Genomic DNA, 19369 nt, shown 5'->3' on the forward strand with positions numbered 1-19369 from the left:
AAGTGAAGTTAAAATTTCTGGGTTATTAGGCCGCGTCACATTTCTTCTAAAATAGTCGACGTTTCGACCCCTCTGCTGGGATTTTCCTCAGGATCTTCCGGTGTCCACTACTGCTATAACACACCTTAAGTGAAATGACCACTTAAACAAATAATGGGAAAAGCGGATGCCAGACTCGGATTCGTAGGAAGAATATTAAGAAAACGTAGCTCATTCAAGAAAGAAGTGGCTCATCAGGTGCTTGTTCGACCGATTCTAGAGTATAGTATCTGGGATCCCTACCAGATAGGACTGACCGAAGAGATAGAGAAGACCCCATAAAGAGCAGCACGTTTCGTCACAAGATCGTTTAGTGGGCACAAGAGCGTTACGGAGATGTTCAACAAACTCCATTCGCAGATGTTACAAGAGATGCGTTGTGCACCACTGAGAAATTTACTATTGAAATTTCTACGAGAGTGCACATTCCGGGAAGAGTCGGACAACATAGTACTCCCCCCCCTCCCTCCCCCACGTACGTCCCGCCTAATGACCACAAGGAGAAAATTCGAGAATTTAGAGCCGATACTGACGCTTACCCACAATCATTCTTCCTACGGATTATCCGAGAGTGGAACAGGGCTGGAGGGCTCAGTCAGTGGCACAAAAGTACCCTCCGCCACACATCATTAGGTGGCTTGAGGAATATGATGTAGATGTAGACTGTGATACGCCGGTCTTTAGAGCGCCAGGGCCTCCACTTCTGTTGCGATTCTTGGTTCTTCAGAGAGTGAGATGGTCTACAACTTTGTTGGTCGTCATTCAGACGTGTTTGACTACACTGGAATGGTCGTGCAATCTATGCACTGTCATATGACGGTGCATTGTTGCCGTACGTGCCCACCGACTTGGAATGGTCTGTTGCAGCGTCGTTCCCCTTCAAATGCACAAAATCATCTTTGCAGATAGTAAAGCAAAATTTGATAACAAACTTAGAAAGTTTCCCCTTGAGATCTCCTTTTTTCTGTAAAAGAACTTCTATTATTGCAATGTGTAAAAGGTGATGAGTAGGGATTACTAAGTTACATCTGCGTATCTTTCTTTTTTCTTTTTTTGGAAAAAAAAGAAAGAAAGAAAGAAAATGAAATGTTCAGAATTTAACGATATGTACAAATTAATTTGCGATGTCAATGTATAACGACCCATTCTACATCATTACGATTTATCGTGCAAAATGATCCATGAAACATGTTACTAACTAATTACGTTACTAACTAACTGCACAGCACTCCACTTTATCGTCCGCCTCCGTAGCCGCCTTGGGCAACGGTGGTAGATCGCCACAAGACTTTAGAGGTCGTAGTCGATCGCAACCCGACCAAAATGGCGGCAGTTAACTGGCGAAAGGTTGCGATTCGTGTTCAGGGAGCGATCCTTGAATACGAGCTCCGTTTCCTTAGCCTCCTTAGACACCTGTATTTTCAGTAAAGTGTATTAGGTAGCACAGATTGTCCCACCTGCCGCGATGATGGCCTGCAGCCTCAATCAACTATCCGGTCGATCCTTGTAGCAACGACACCTCGTTCCCGTTCAGTACGAGTTGGTGGCCAGGCCCCGCATGCTAGGAGGATTAGGTCTACCCGATATTAGGGTGAAGGCGTCCATCTTGTTTGTACGACGCAATGTCTTAACATGTACACAGGCGGCGTATTCCGTCACATCTCGTTTATGTTCCATCTCCAGCCGGTCGGTCTGACTCTTCCCGTTGATGTCGGACGAGTTAACCCTAGCTCGCGACATATCCACGAGTATTTTATAACTGTCTGTTTCTTAGGTGCTGATGTCCTTTCAAAGACGCACCTCACTACTGGAGAGTTATTATCCCGTTGGGATCAACCATCTTGTCTATCCTCTTTTGAATGGTTCAAATGGCTCTGAGCACTATGGGACTCAACTGCTGTGGTCATAAGTCCCCTAGAACTTAGAACTACTTAAACCTAACTAACCTAAGGACAGCACACAACACCCAGCCATCACGAGGCAGAGAAAATCCCTGACCCCGCCGGGAATCGAACCCGGGAACCCGGGCGTGGGAAGCGAGAACGCTACCCCACGACCACGAGATGCGGGCGTATCCTCTTTTGAAATAGCTTCCCTGTCCACATGCTGGAAAACTGGCTGGTCTCATCTTAGTTTTCCTATATTACAGATGGAAAATGCTACGTCGTGGTAAAGGGTCATTCACCGTTTGATATCGACTGGCGACCGCCTTTTTCGCATAGGCCTCCGCTCGACTGACCACTGTGCTGATTGTCATCATGCTGATATCTTACTCCACAGGCTGGTCTCTTGTGGCCGGGTTCATTGGCTCTAGATTCGTCGACAATTGTCTGTTCTTTCCCGAGGGCCTGGATCCGCTTTCTCGAATGGTTCAAATGGCTCTGGGCACTATGGGACTTAATATCTGAGGTCATCAGTCCCCTAGAACTTAGAACTACTTAAACCTAACTAACCTAAGGACATCACACACATCTATGCCTGAGGCAGGATTCGAACCTGCGACCGTAGCAGCAGTGCGGTTCCAGACTGAAGCGCCTAGAACCGCTTGGGCACTTCGGCCGGCTTTCTCGAATGAATTTCGCATCGTCCGGACGTATCGTTTTTTCGTCAGACAAAAACGAATACGATCATCTGGCTCCTGGGTCACTTCGTTGCTGAAGGGGTGGGGGGAGGGGGGAGGACGCTGATCCCCATGTTTTTCACCAGTATCTGGAGACTGTGCACTGGAAGAGTCTAAGGTTCCCACGTTACTGAGTACTTTTTGCAAATACGCTTTCTCTTGTTTGTAATAGACATGGTGTTGGATAAGTTCCCCTGTGATATTTGATGCCTCCCTGTTACTGATGCCCGCACACATGAAGACCTATTTTGTTCACTTTTATTCCTTATACAAATAAAAAATTAAAAAATTAAAAAGATATGTAAATAAAATTATCAAAAAATGTACAATAGGTTGTGAGTTACTCGTAGTTTCCTGGTTACTCGGAATCTTTTTCTCTTGTCTTGTTATTAATTATTATTTGTTTTCTCGAATTTCAGCCCATATTACATGATGGTTTTGACTACGGGCGTCTGAATGTTCATGAACGTACCAAGTCGACACATTAATAAAAAAAATGAGGTGATCTGCGAGGCTGACTAGCATGCAAAGGACTCGGGTTCGATTCCCGGTAGTGTTAGGCCCTTTTCCTTAGTGTGAAGACTGGAACGAGGTACCTGGGTTCGTGAGGCAAAGTGAAGAGCTACTTGAAGGAGAGATAGCCGTTCCAAGGTCAAGAAGCCCAACATTGACCGGGAGAGAGATGTACTGAACGCATGCCCCACTGTACCGAATTCGATGAAGCCATTAGCAGAAAACGACACGGTGGTCGGACGGGCCAGAACACAGAACTTTATCTTACCTTTAATTTACCCTATCAATTTGCCGCGCCATGTTGTTTTAGTTTCTGCAGCTCCGTTTTACGATATTGTCACGCAGTGATTTCACTGTGTACCGGGGACTGCAGCCATGTACCCGGAAACAAACAAAAAAGTAATTATGCAACTTAATTTTTTTTCGAGATCATGAGTAAAATCTTATGACTAATCCTTGTAGAACTGCTGAGAAAGTTATGGTGTTACCAAGTTTCCTTGTGTGCCTACACTCTTAATTCAGAATTTTTTCTTTTCTGATAAGTCTAATGGAAGCTGTAGCATTGATGTATGTACACTTCAGTATGTTACCATAGTTGTATCAATGACTTTTTGCTTTCCGTGGCAGAATGACACTGGTTGCTGACCTTGGATTTGAACCCAGAATCTTGTCTTTCACCGGCCATGCTTCTCCCATTTGAACTATTCACGCGTGACTTACGATTCACTATCGCAACTTCGATTCTACCACTATCCGTTTCCAACTTACATAACTTCACATAATCTCTCGTACACATTGTTGAATTAGCACTCTTGGAAAGAAGTACGTCACAGCAAGGGCACCCATGCCCGAGGGAAAGGGGGAGCCGCCTGCCACCTCTAGCCCTCAGGAAAAGGAAAAAAGATATAGTGTTCTAAGTTCAAATGGTTCAAATGGCTCTGAGCACTATGGGACTTAACATCTGTGGTCATCAGTCCCCTAGAACTTAGAACTACTTAAACCTAACTAACCTAAGGACATCACACACATCCATGCCCGAGGCAGGATTCGAACCTGCGACCGTAGCAGTCGCGCGGTTCCGGACTGAGCGCCTAGAACCGCTAGACCACCGCGGCCGGCAGTGTTCTAAGTGAAATGATTTAAAGGTCGGTATTATCCAGGGTCGGAACTGGAACTTTTTATGGCTGCTTAAAAGTCGTCATATTTGTCTCCCAAAATATTAAAAATACTCAATACTTCCAGGTATGCCCCCTTCCCCCCCAAAAAAATAACAAACTATTGTATTGGTGCCCTTGCCTGATGGAGAAGTGACTTGGTCACCGGCAGGATTTTGGCACACAGTCTGAATACACTAGGAAGTTTTAAAACAGCATCCACTCCGCTGCAGAGTGAAACATTCATCCTGATACTTGTATTCATTTATTTATTTTTCCGTTGGAGCTTTCCAGTAATAGATTAAGTCCTTTACCACTTTATATCATATTTTGTAGCAAATAAATGACATTTCTTCTTACGAAATGTTCTTCCAATGAACATTTATTCTCGTGTTATAATTAGAATTGTTATTTATCGTTTCGTTTACCTTTCAGGTTTGGCTCAGGCGTAATGTCTCGATACACTGGTATACTTTTAAATAATCAGATGGATAAATTTGTTCTGGCTGACAATGTGACGCATGAGAACGGCAGCAACACCATCAAGCTGAAGCAAGAGGTGGTTTCTGTTGCGCCAACGATTATCCTGTCTTCACACGGAGATCTTGAGCTGGTGTTGTCAGGGGGTGGTGGCAGATATACCAGCGCAGACACAGCTTATGTAAGCTCTGTTTTTAATATGTACTTATTATAACCAGTCTCATTTCGGATACTACCTACAAAACAAGGATACTGTTGCGTAGTAGAAGAAATCAAGTGATGCTGAGGGAATAGGATTAGCAAAAGAGAATCTGAAAGCAGTAGATGTGTTCTGCTATATGAGCAGCAAAATAACTGACAACGGGAGAAGTAAAGATATAATATTACCCATTTTAAGTGTGTAAGGTAACTGTTTCTATGTTTTAACAGAGTAATTGTTAGCATTCAACTGTATTTTTGTCCTATATACAGTTCAACAATGCTTCCTGAGAGACAGTGCTCTGTTACTCCTTGTATCTGATTGAAATTGTTCTTTCTTTCTGTCCAACATAATTTGCATCACAGAATATGCATTGAATTCTATAAACTACCGATCGTTCGTACTTATCTTTTTACCGACATCATGTTTCAGGTTATGCCTCACCAGATTACTTGCCTGGAACGCTTTTTCGATACCGTGCGGTGCATTCACGTTAAATAACTACGGCATATCAATTGCTGCGAACCTAGCATACTAAACAGGCCATCCTATTAAGAAAATAGAGGTGGACTCAGAAAGCTTGAACATAGAAAAGAAAGGGGTTAAAACTCAACTTTACCTAAGAACTGGAGATCGCCTTTCATGGAAAGATACATGGCAATAATCTCAACACTCAGGTGAAAGACAACAGAATGTGATTTCTTAACGACTTCTTAGAATTATTTTAAGCAGGGACATAATTATAAGCTTGTAATAATTCTTTGACGAAATAGATAGAGGCTGACTATCGTAGATTTTGGAAATGAGGAAAAATTGATGACCAATAGAACAGCTTCTTTTGAGCCATTAACTGCGCTTACACAAAAACATAACTGTTACACAACTGCCGGACCTCTGCAGATGCGTCGACGTGACACAGTCTGGCAGTAGCTAGTGTGCGATGTGAGACGGGGAGCCAGTTCACTGAAGTCGACGATTTAAGTGCAAGATGAGAACCCACAGTACGAACTGTTTTTATTGCATTTCATTTTGTGAACGCAGCAGTTACGTCGGTAGATTTTTAGTGTTGTAACCTCATGAGGAAATTCAACCTGTCGATAAGAGAATTGTCTCTCAAATGTGTTGTTGAGCTGTGTGTAGGACAGAAATATACAGGGCTATTACAAATGATTGAAGCGATTTCATAAATTCACTGTAGCTCCATTCATTGACACATGGTCACGACACACTACAGATACGTAGAAAAACTCATAAAGTTTTGTTCGGCTGAAGCCGCACTTCAGGTTTCTGCCGCCAGAGCGCTCGAGAGCGCAGTGAGACAAAATGGCGACAGGAGCCGAGAAAGCGTATGTCGTGCTTGAAATGCACTCACATCAGTCAGTCATAACAGTGCAACGACACTTCAGGACGAAGTTCAACAAAGATCCACCAACTGCTAACTCCATTCGGCGATGGTATGCGCAGTTTAAAGCTTCTGGATGCCTCTGTAAGGGGAAATCAACGGGTCGGCCTGCAGTGAGCGAAGAAACGGTTGAACGCGTGCGGGTAAGTTTCACGCGTAGCCCGTGGAAGTCGACGAATAAAGCAAGCAGGGAGCTAAACGTACCACAGCCGACGGTTTGGAAAATCTTACGGAAAAGGCTAAAGCAGAAGCCTTACCGTTTACAATTGCTACAAGCCCTGACACCCGATGACAAAGTCAAACGCTTTGAATTTTCGGCGCAGTTGCAACAGCTCATGGAAGAGGATGCGTTCAGTGCGAAACTTGTTTTCAGTGATGAAGCAACACTTTTTCTTAATGGTGAAGTGAACAATGTGCGAATCTGGGCGGTAGAGAATCCTCACGCATTCGTGCAGCAAATTCGCAATTCACCAAAAGTTAACATGTTTTGTGCAATCTCACGGTTTAAAGTTTACGGTCCCTTTTTCTTCTGTGAAAAAAACGTTACAGGACACGTGTATCTGGACATGCTGGAAAATTGGCTCATGCCACAACTGGAGACCGACAGCGCCGACTTCATCTTTCAACAGGATGGTGCTCCACCGCACTTCCATCATGACGTTCGGCATTTCTTAAACAGGAGATTGGAAAACCGATGGATCGGTCGTGGTGGAGATCATGATCAGCAATTCATGTCATGGCCTCCACGCTCTCCCGACTTAACCCCATGCGATTTCTTTCTGTGGGGTTATGCGAAAGATTCAGTGTTTAAACCTCCTCTACCAAGAAACGTGCCAGAACTGTGAGCTCGCATCAACGATGCTTTCGAACTCATTGATGGGGACATGCTGCGCCGAGTGTGGGAGGAACTTGATTATCGGCTTGGTGTCTGCCGAATCACTAAAGGGGCACATATCGAACATTTGTGAACGGCTAAAAAAACTTTTTGAGTTTTTGTATGTGTGTGCAAAGCATTGTGAAAATATATCAAATAATAAAGTTATTGTAGAGCTGTGAAATCGCTTCAATCATTTGTAATAACCCTGTACTTGAATGCTACCAAATTAGAAGTTAAGAAGTCTGGCAATAGCACAGAAAACTTTTACGAAAAAATAAATACGTCAACTTCGGATATAAGAAAACCTTTCTCGAAGTAGGCTATTCCCTTGGAGTGTGGCGTTATGTGGAAGTGACACGTGGAAGACAGACATTACAGACAAGAGGAAAACAGTGTTGCAGAGAATGCTGAAGCTTTGATGAGTGGACAAAACTAACGAAGAGGTATTGAATCACTCCAAGAAGAAAAAAAAAAAGCTGTATTGTAACAATTCAGCCAAAATAAGGAGTGCGTTGGTAAGACACATTCTCAAACATCAAGAAATAGTTAATATGATAAAGGAGGTAAGTTTAAGGAGTGAAAACTTCAAACTGAGGAGGGGTTGTTGTTGTTGTTGTTGTGGTCTTCAGTCAACACAACAACAACAACAACAACAACCCCTCCTCAGTTTGAAGTTTTCACTCCTTAAACTTACCTCCTTTATCATATTAACTATTTCTTGATGCTTGAGAATGGTAAGTTTAAGGAGTGAAAACTTCAAACTGAGGAGGGGCAAGGTTTGAATACGGTAAGCCGGCTGCAATGGGTGTATGTATTAGCTGATTTATGCAGGACAGTTTCATAGACTTAGGACAGATTGGTGTGTAGGGCTGCAACAAAGCAGTCTTTGGTCTCAAGACCATAACGTAGCATCTTAGCAGATCGTAACTACACGTAACGTCAAACTGTTAATCAAATCGGAGTGATATAAGAGTACAGCTTGGCAAACAGTATTTCAGTAGCTGCTGTCTTGAAGACATATGTGAAAGTATCGGTTTTTTCCCTCTCAGAGTTTCGTCTCTTTATAATAACACTCCATTGTCTCGTAATAATTGTGAAATCAAATAAACGAAATGCTATAATAACACTCCATTGTCTCGTAATAATTGAGAAATCAAATAAACGATATGTGTTCCAGCAGCTGTTGCTAGAAAGAACTTGTTTCATCTAATGTTCTGCAAATCACTGATAAATTTCGTTTGATTCGTTACAGGTTGCAATTAACAGACTGATTTTAAGACGACATCTGCGGTCATCTATCGCGCAAACACGTCACCATGTTCTTCCTTTTACTGATATTGTTGCACATGAGAGAAGATCTCCTAAGGTAAGTATCCCATATGTAATTTTATTTTGTTTACATTACTTAAAAACACAAACTAAATATCATTTTATCTTTGACAACGAGAAAAACGAATCCCATTGAATCTGTGCTAAAGGGAAACAAAATCAGTTGCAACGAGGAATGGAAATGCGACTGAATAAGTGTCACTACGTCTTTTAGGGTGTCTGGTCACTTAATTTTAGGCAACAGCAAAGAAAAGGACGACTGACTGATTCTTTGACCATTCTACAAAAAAACACGTGATTCTTTCTGCATTATCGAATAATGTTGTAGAAACATCCCGAGATAGCAAAGGAATGTAGTGCGAGCTTGCAGTCACTGTCTGTCAAACGCATCGACGTATCGTCTGAGTAGCGCGGCAAGCTGACTGTCAGCGGCGTTTAACAGGGGAAATTTCCTCACTACATTACATTCTGTTTCTGCACAGTCTCCATATTACTCTGTGAACCTGGGACAATGCTTTTCTCAACACTTTTAGGCCTTTCAGAAAGACGATTTCGCGAGGACTGAAAAACTGGGCCGTGTTTCGGCCATGATTATTTCACTCGACGTAAATAACTTTTATCGAACTATTTCTTCAGTTCTATCTAGAGAAATTCATCAGAAGCGGACAAAAATAGATACTAGAGAAAGTGCGGAAGCGTATTGTTCCACCCGATTATTTTGAACTAGAGACGCGTGAGCAGCCCATTATCTGGTAAAAATTAATATTTCACTGCGACCTGTTAGTTGCTTTATGAACTGTTTCTCCCAAAATTTATTCGGATCAGAATTCCAAAAAAAAAAAAACCTCCTAACATTTTCGAGCTCGTGTAAATGTTTTCGCCTTCCTTAAAGTAGAGTGGAAAGTAATGAAACTACTGTTCATTAACTGTGACATCGTGCCACAAATTTCACTTGGAACATGTCCAAACATAGCTAGGTATCGTGTGGTTCCGCTTGGAGCACCCCCACCAAGCCAACTTTCGAAAGTTGCGTCAGCTTCCAGAAGCAGCTACTGCATGTTATTGGAAACAGTCTCGTACATCTTGCTGCCCGAACTTGTCGAAATTACCAGCTGCTGGAGGTTTTTCTCAAACTTTCAGCAGTTTTCTGTGTTAAATATCGGTATGAAAATTTTAGTGTCTAAAAGGAGAGTGTTCCAAAGACATATCGGCTGAAACAAATGTGCTGCACCCGGCCCCGGAGGTGATTAGTTTGGTACAGTGCAGGATGGCTGGTGACATGGGATTGAGGCCGGGTAGCAAGAAGCAGAATGCCAACACATTGCACTCAACTATGAGAATAAATACTTTATTTCAATTAAGCATTTGTGCCTCATGCCGGAACAGAGCAGTGAGCACGTCCCCCGCAGTGCGTGGTGAGAACCACGTGGCCTGCGAGTTGATAGCCAGTGTCGAGCCACCTGGCTGCAACCTATACCCCTAGGACTGCTGATGAGAGAGCTCAGTATGCGGCACACGAGCCAGTTACGTGAGTCATGCTACAAGCACCCTGCTTCAGGGGCACTCAGAGACAGTCAGGATTCTTGCACCGGTGAGCAGCTCTGCGGCATATGACTGCACCCCGGCTGCCCGTGGTGTGAGATGCAGTGGCACCCACACTGCAACATTGGGAGGCAGTTTCCTTGCCTGGAACACAAATCGGTGTCCCCTTGGGCAGGAGTCCATTTTCCTGCTGGACTGCAGCTCAGATGACCCAGCTGCACCTTGGTACTAATTCTAGGAGGTGCACTTAGTGGTTCAAATGGCTCTGAGCACTATGGGACTTAATATCTGAGGTCATCAGTCGCCTAGAACTTGTTGTTGTTGTTGTGGTCTTCAGTCCTGAGACTGGTTTGATGCAGCTCTCCATGCTACTCTATCCTGTGCAAGCTTCTTCATCTCCCAGTACCTACTGCAACCTACATCCTTCTGAATCTGCTTAGTGTATTCATCTCTTGGTCTCCCCCTACGATTTTTACCCTCCACGCTGCCCTCCAATACTAAATTGGTGATCCCTTGATGCCTCAGAACATGTCCTACCAACCGATCCTTTCTTCTAGTCAAGTTGTGCCACAAACTTCTCTTCTCCCCAATCCTATTCAGTACCTCCTCATTAGTTATGTGATCTACCCATCTAATCTTCGGCATTCTTCTGTAGCACCACATTTCGAAACCTTCTATTCTCTTCTTGTCCAAACTATTTACCGTCCATGTTTCACTTCCATACATGGCTACACTCCATACTAATACTTTCAGAAATGACTTCCTGACACTTAAATCTATACTCGATATTAACAAATTTCTCTTCTTCAGAAACGCTTTCCTTGCCATTGCCAGTCTACATTTTATATCCTCTCTACTTCGACCATCATCAGTTATTTTGCTCCCAAAATAGCAAACCTCCTTTACTACTTTACGTGTCTCATTTCCTAATCTAATACCCTCAACATCACCCGACTTAATTCGACTACATTCCATTATCCTCGTTTTGCTTTTGTTGATGTTCATCTTATATCCTCCCTTCATGACACCATCCATTCCGTTCAACTGCTCTTCCAAGTCCTTTGCTGTCTCTGACAGAATTACAATGTTATCGGCGAACCTCAAAGTTTTTATTTCTTCTCCATGGATTTTAATACCTACTCCGAATTTTTCTTTTGCTTCCTTTACTGCTTGCTCAATATACAGATTGAATAACATCGGGGAGACGCTACAACCCTGTCTTACTCCCTTCCCAACCACTGCTTCCCTTTCATGTCCCTCGACTCTTATAACTGCCATCTGGTTTCTGTACAAATTGTAAATAGCCTTTCGCTCCCTGTATTTTACCCCTGCCACCTTTAGAATTTGAAAGAGAGTATTCCAGTCAACATTGTCAAAAGCTTTCTCTAAGTCTACAAATGCTAGAAACGTAGGTTTGCCTTTCCTTAATCTTTCTTCTAAGATAAGTCGTAAGGTCAGTATTGCCTCACGTGTTCCAGTATTTCTACGGAATCCAAACTGATCTTCCCCGAGGTCGGCTTCTACTAGTTTTTCCATTCGTCTGTAAAGAATTCGTGTTAGTATTTTGCAGCAGTGGCTCATTAAACTGATTGTTCGGTAATTCTCACATCTGTCAACACCTGCTTTCTTTGGGATTGGAATTATTATATTCTTCTTGAAGTCTGAGGGTATTTCGCCTGTTTCATACATCTTGCTCACCAGATGGTAGAGTTGTGTCAGGACTGGCTCTCCCAAGGCCGTCAGTAGTTCCAATGGAATGTTGTCTACTCCGGGGGCCTTGTTTCGACACAGGTCTTTCAGTGCTCTGTCAAACTCTTCACGCAGTATCGTATCTCCCATTTCATCTTCATCTACATCCTCTTCCATTTCCATAATATTGTCCTCAAGTACATCGCCCTTGTATGGACCCTCTATACGAGGTGTGGCTAGAAAAAAACCGGACTAGTACTGGTGAAAGAATAAAACGGATGCAATAAGGCTGAAAGTCGCGTGGCCTGTCACGTGACTCTCGCTCCGCCTACTGCTCGAGTTTCATCTGCCTCCTGCACTCAGTCTGCCCGTGGCGTCTGTTTTAAGTAGTTGACGTTTTGTCTGTGCGTCGGAAAATGTTGAGTGTACAGAAAGAACAGCGTGTTAACATCAAATTTTGTTTCAAACTAGGAAAATCTGCAAGTGAAACGTTTGTAATGTTACAACAAGTGTACGGCGATGATTGTTTATCGCGAACACAAGTGTTTGAGTGGTTTAAACGATTTAAAGATGGCCGCGAAGACACCAGTGATGACACTCGCACTGGCAGACCATTGTCAGCAAAAACTGATGCAAACATTGAAAAATCGGTACACTTGTTCGACAAGATTAACAGGAGTTGACAAGGAAAGTGTTAGGCAGATTCTTCATGAAAGTTTCAACATGAACAAAGTGTGTTCAAAAATGGTTCCAAAGTGTCTCACAATTGAACAGAAGGAACGCCGAAGAATGATTTGTTCTGACATCCTGGAAAACATTGAAAGTGATCCCACCTTCTTACAAAATGTTATTACTTGAGATGAATCGTGGTTTTTTACTTGCGATCCCGAAACTAAACGCCAATCGATGCATTGGAAAACTCCTGGTTCTCCACGACAAAAAAAAAGCACGAATGTCAAAATTCAAGGCAATGATGATTGTTTTTTTTTTTTTTTTACATCAAAGGGATTGTGCACATTGATTGGGTACCAGAGGGACAAACAGTGAATCAGCATTACTACATTAGCGTCCTGGCTACCCTACGTGAGCGAGTACGGAGAAAACGGAACGATTTGCGGAGAAAAAAGTCATGGATCCTTCACCAAGACAATGCCCCAGCTCACAGTGCGTTGTCAGTGAAGACGTTTTTGGCAAAACACAACATTCCCATCTTAGATCATCCACCCTACTCACCTGATTTGGCCCCCTGTGACTTTTTTCTTTTCCCTAAAGTCAAGTCAGCTTTGAAAGGAACTAGATTTGAGACTGTTGAAGCAGTAAAAGAAAAAGCGACGGAAGTAATGTATGGACTAACCGAAAATGATCTGCAGCATTGCTATGAACAGTGGAAAATTCGTATGGAGCGGTGTAGAGACCGAGGAGGAGAGTACATTGAAGGAGATAACATGAAATTGTAAATAATTTTAAATAAATGTTTTTTCCAGCATCAGTCCGGTTTTTTTCTAGCCGCACCTCGTATACTCCTTCCACCTTTCTGCTTTCCCTTCTTTGCTGAGAACTGGGTTTCCATCTGAGCTCTTGATGTTCATACAAGTGGTTCTCTTATCTCGAAAGGTCTCTTTAATTTTCCTGTAGGCAGTATCTATCTTACCCCTAGTGAGATAAGCCTCTATATCCTTACATTTGTCCTTTAGCCAACCCTGCTTAGCCATTTTGCACTTCCTGTCGATCTCATTTTTGAGACGATTGTATTCCTTTTTGCCTGCTTCATTTACTGCATTTTTGTATTTTCTCCTTTCATCAATTAAATGCAGTATCTCTTCTGTTACCCAAGGATTTCTACTAGCCCTAGTCTTTTTACATACTAGATCCTCTGCTGCCTTTACTATTTCATTCCTCAAAGCTACCCATTCTTCTTCTACTGTATTTCTTTCCTCCATTCCTGTCAATTGTTCCCTTATGCTCTCCCTGAAACTCTGTACAACCTCTGGTTCTTTCAGTTTATCCAGGTCCCATCTCCTTAAATTCCCACCTTTTTGCAGTTTCTTCAGTTTTAATCTACAGGTCATAACCAATAGATTATGGTCCGAGTCCACATCTGCCCCTGAAAATGTCTTACAATTTAAAACCTGGTTCCTAAATCTCTGTCTTACCATTATATAATCTATCTGATACCTTTTAGTATCTCCAGGGTTCTTCCATGTATACAACCTTCTATCATGATTCTTAAACCAAGTGTTAGCTATGATTAAGTTGTGCTCTGTGCAAAATTCTAACAGGCAGCTTCCTCTTTCATTTCGTAGCCCCAATCCATATTCACCTACTACGTTTCCTTCTCTCCCTTTTCTTACACTCGAATTCCAGTCACCCATGACTATTGAATATTCGTCTCCCTTCACTATCTCAACAATTTCTTTTATTTCATCATACATTTCTTCAATTTCTTCGTCATCTGCAGAGCTAGTTGGCATATAAACTTGTACTACTGTAGTAGGTGTGGGCTTCGTATCTATCTTGGCCACAATAGTGCGTTCGCTATGCTGTTTGTAGTAGCTTACCCGCGTTCCTATTTTCCTATTCATTATTAAACCTACTCCTGCATTACCCCTATTTGACTTTGTGTTTATAACCCTGTAGTCACCTGACCAGAAGTCTTGTTCCTCCTGCCACCGAACTTCACTAATTCCCACTATATCTAACTTTGACCTATCCATTTCCCTTTTCCAATTTTCTAACCTACCTGCCCAATTAAGGGATCTGACATTCCACGCTCCGATCCGTAGAACGCCAGTTTTCTTTCTCCTGATAACGACATCCTCTTGAGTAGTCCCCGTCCGGAGATCCGAATGGGGGACTATTTTACCTCCGGAATATTTTACCCAAGAGGACGCCATCATCATTTAATCATACAGTAAAGCTGCATGCCCTCGGGAAAAATTTCGGCCGTAGTTTCCCCTTGCTTTCAGCCGTTCGCAGTACCAGCACAGCAAGGCCGTTTTGGTTATTGTTACAAGGCCAGATCAGTCAATCATCCAGACTGTTGCCCTTGCAACTACTGAAAAGGCTGCTGCCCCTCTTCAGGAACCACACGTTTGTCTGGCCTCTCAACAGATACCCCGCCGTTGTGGTTGTACCTACGGTAGGGCTATCTGTATCGCTGAGGCACGCAAGCCTCCCCACCAACGGCAAGGTCCATGGTTCATGGTTCTAGAACTTAGAACGGCTTAAATCTAACTAACCTAAGGATATCACACGCATCCATGCCCGAGGCACGATTCGAACCTGCGACCATAGCAGTCGCGCGGTTCTGGACTGAAGCGCTTAGAACTGCTTGGCCACCACAGCCAGCCTGTACTTAGTGCGGGAGGCTGGTACCACAATGAATACCCGAACTCGTGACTTCTGCTGATGGCTCCATGATGTCCCCTTGGCTGGCATAACTCCTATGTGCTGGTAAAACTGTGGGGGCAGCCAATGTATCTATCACTAAAATAACACACCTGTTATGCTAATGCATTACTTCTAGTCACATTCTTGGCAACACTGCTGAAACCCATCAGTGGAGACATCCATGGCCTGTACTGCAACAGCTGTCTCTTACTGCTGAGCTGGCAAGCTTCACAGAGCAGAGCCTGACCCCTCTCCCAATAAATCAACAGCTCGGTTACTGTAATTGGAATGCCAACACCTTGCACTCGCCAGCTACCAGTGCCTGCTGCAATGCTTTACGTAAAATACTAGTGACACTAAACTACTTTCAGTGCTCTCTCAAATTCTTCTCGTAGTATCATATCTCCCATCTCATCTTCATCTACTTCCTCTTCCCTTTCTATAATGCAGCCTTCAAGTTCATTTCCATTGTATAGTCCCTCTATATGTTCCTTCCCCCTTCAGCTTTCCCTTCTTTGCTTAGTACTGGTTTTCCGTCTTAGCTCTCAATATTCATACAGCCACTTCTCTTTTCTCCAAAGGCCTTTTAATTTTTCTACAGGAGATTTCTATCTTTCCAGTATGTATACAGTATGTGTATACAGTATGTGTATGTATATAGACTTGCATTTGTTTCCTAATCATTCCTGCTTAGCCATTTTTTTTTCAGTCTCATTTCGTAGGCAACAGTATTCCCTTTCACCTGCTCCACTTCCTGCAGTTTTACATTTTCTCATTTCATCATTTAAATTCAATACCTTCTGTGACATACAAGGATTTCTGCTAGGCCTTGTATTTTTACCTACTTGATCCTTTGCTGGCTTCATTATTTTGTCTCTAAAAATTACTAATTAGTCTTTTACTGTGTCTCTCTCTCCTGTTTCAGTCAATTGTTACCTAATGCTCCCTTTGAAACTCTCAGCAACCTCAGGTTCTTTCAACTTATCCAGGTTCCATATCCTTTATTTCCTACCTGTTTGCAGCTTAAACTACAGTTCATAATCACTGAATTGTGGCCAAAGTCCACATCAGCCCCTGGAACTGTCTTACAGTTTAAAATATGGTTCCAAAATCTGTATTACCATTATATAATCATATGAAACCTTCCAGAGTCTCCATGTCTTCTCTACATATACAATTGTCTTTCATGATCTTGAACGAAGTGTTAGTGATGATAAAATTATGCTCAGTGGAAAATTTTACCAGGTGATTTCCTCTTTCATTCCTTTCCCCTAGTCCATTTCTCCTACCGTCTTTCCTCTCTTCCTCTTCCTACTACTGAATTCTTGTCACCCATCAGCATTAAATCTTCTTCTCTATTAACTGAAGGATAATGTCATTTATCTCACATTCTTATATCTCTTCGTCTGTAGACTTAGTTGGCATATAAACCTGTACAACTGTAGTGGAAGCTGGCTATGATAATGGTGTTCACTATTTTCTTATTCATTATTAGATGTACTACTGACCCATCTGAGTAGTCATATGCATTAACAAGATGATTTAGCATTCAATGAGGCATGCGACCCTGGATTGAATCTGCCTGATGGATTAATATGAGGGCAGTTTGTAGTCTATTTGCACACCTGACTAGGTGTATAGAGGGCTGGCACCCACATCCCACCTCAGTTACATGATTTGCAGACATTTTGAAACCCTTCTCCCACTTTCCCATGGCATAACACTAGACACAGACAGATGGAGTACACAAATCTGATCCCAGGGGGTACAGGCAGTGACAGGAACGGCATCCGGCCACCCTCTACCAATAATAATGCCAAATACAGAATAAAATGCCAATGCTTTGAAGGCATGAGATAAGGGCACAAAGAAGAAGAAAAAGATTATTAGACCCACTCCAACCTGCATTACCCCTAATTGATTTTGAATTTGTAACCCTGTACTCACCTAACCAGAAGTCCTCTTCATCCAGCCACCAAACTTCACTAATTCTTGGTGAATCTAAATTCCAGCTATCCATTTCCATTTTTGAAATTTCTAGCCTACCCACCACAGTGAAGGGAGCTAACATTATGTGCTCTGACCAGTGAATGCCAATTTTGTTTTTCATAATGTCAACATTCCTCCTGAGTAGTGCCCAGCCGGAGATCCGAATGCGGGACTATTTTACCTGCAAAATGTGTTACCCAAGATGACACCATCATCATTTAACCACATTATAGAGTTGCATCCACTCAGAAAAAGTAACAGTTGTAGTTTCCCCTTTTGTTCAGCCATTCACAATACCAGTGCAGTGTGACCATGTTGGCTGATGATACAAGGACAGATCAGCCAGTCATCCAGGCTGCCCATAGAGCCACTGAAAAGGCTGCTAACCATCTTCAGGAAACACATGTCTGTCTGGCATCTTCTTAGATACCCGTCCCTTTGCGGTTGCACACATGGTACCACTATCTGTATGACTCAGGCACACAATCCACCTCACCACCTCAAGGAGAATGGTTCATGGGGGGGGGGGGGGATTATTATTATACTGGAATAAAAGTACCTTTGCAGTATTGACATTTCTGCAGTAATGAGAGCCTCTACAAATTTATACTCTGTTACAATATCTTTGGACTACTATGTGATGCTGTTTTACTTTTGTACAAATAAGTGATTATAATGACCTGCTGAAGGCTAGAATAAGATTCCTATCACAACGTTTAAGAATATTTTGCCACATTACAAGGTATTATTTACTTAGTTGAAGATGAAGCAGATCCTTTTGCCAGTACACTAACTATTCATGGATTCAAACAAATGACTGAAGAAGTATAGTCTGGAATGAATGAAAGCAGAGTGAAAGTAGATCCAACTAGTGGACATTCATTAGATGTTGGAGGGGAAAGGTGTACAATACCAGTAAGTTAAACAGCTTTTAACCTAATTTCTGACTGTCAGGCCAAGTGGCTTGACAGTGAGCCATTATGGTGTTTTCACAGGCCAATTGACTGCCTGGTACGGTGGTGGGGAGATGCATTTGCAAGTGTTTGTTGTCTGTGGAAACAGGGCTTAAGCTGTTCAGTATTTACTGAATAATAATTTTATGGTCAGTGTAGTTAGTGAAGCTGTCCTCAATCAGAAGATTGGTCAGTGTAGTTAGTGAAGTGGTCCTCAACCACAAGGTTGGTTTGGATGCTGCAGTCTCATTGCCTCTTTCTGACTCTGAAGTGACTTACCCACCAGATACAGGGGGCCTACAGTTTTACCAGAGACTGAACCATGGTGCTAGTTCAAATTTTTCCCATTGAGCTGTTGCCAGAGGTGAATGAAGAGACAATGAACAGAAAAAAATATCCTAGGACAAACTGTGGTTTGAACCCTGGACCTTTTGATTTATAATCAACATCTACAAGACAGCAAATCACATATGATCATTGTAGTAACTATGAAATGCAAATCTCAATCTTTGCAGTCATCAAATTTACATGTGCATGTTTATTAAATTGTAGTAAGCCTACATTATGGGTATTTGACGGCCTATGTAGCACATCAATTTCTCCCGTACCTAATAACTTTTCTTCTGTTTTAGGATGAAACTGGAGCACTTAAGAAGCATGATGCAAATGTTTCTGAAGCATATTCCTTTAGAACGGGTGTTATTGGGGTAGCAAATACCACTTCCAATCAATATGTTGTCAGCCTTGATCGTCGAAGAAGCACAGAGTTTGATGTTATATAATTACTTCTAATAATAATTTTTAGACAGTCTTTACAAATTAATAAACTCTTATTCTTATTATTTCTGTTATTGTCACAATACCTATTTACAATAATTGCAAATTGTTTTTTAAACTCAGATGACACTTTTTCATAGGCTGAAAGATAATGCTCTGTTTAATTTTTCCTCAGTTTCACGACTTCTACATATAGTGTGAGCATGTCAGAAATCTGAAAATTCATGAAATATTTTTTTTTGTGTGGCTCCACATAATTTAACTTGCAGAGTGCACTAAGAATTATAACTTACTGCAACCATCCAAAACAGGTATAATAATTGGATCCTAACATTTACTACATGGACACCTACATTCCTTTGAGAGTCCTGTTTTGTGTTGAAGTCCACCCTCCCCTTTCTGTTCCTACAGAAACA

At 42.2% G+C, this 19369-nt stretch overlaps 1 protein-coding gene across 1 annotated transcript in view; it reads left to right on the top strand.

Annotated features, from left to right (window-relative positions):
- Positions 1-18958, top strand: part of LOC126242207 (scoloptoxin SSD20-like) — a 63722-nt gene extending 44764 nt beyond the window's left edge. The window contains exons 4-6 of the mRNA XM_049948111.1: positions 4762-4987; positions 8537-8650; positions 18809-18958. Coding sequence (XP_049804068.1) covers positions 4762-4987; positions 8537-8650; positions 18809-18958 — 490 coding nt within the window. The remainder of the gene's footprint in view (positions 1-4761; positions 4988-8536; positions 8651-18808) is intronic.
- Positions 18959-19369: the final 411 nt, after the last annotated feature.

This window comes from Schistocerca nitens, chromosome 1 (assembly GCF_023898315.1).
Source record: "Schistocerca nitens isolate TAMUIC-IGC-003100 chromosome 1, iqSchNite1.1, whole genome shotgun sequence".
Taxonomy (NCBI): Eukaryota; Metazoa; Arthropoda; class Insecta; order Orthoptera; family Acrididae; genus Schistocerca; species Schistocerca nitens.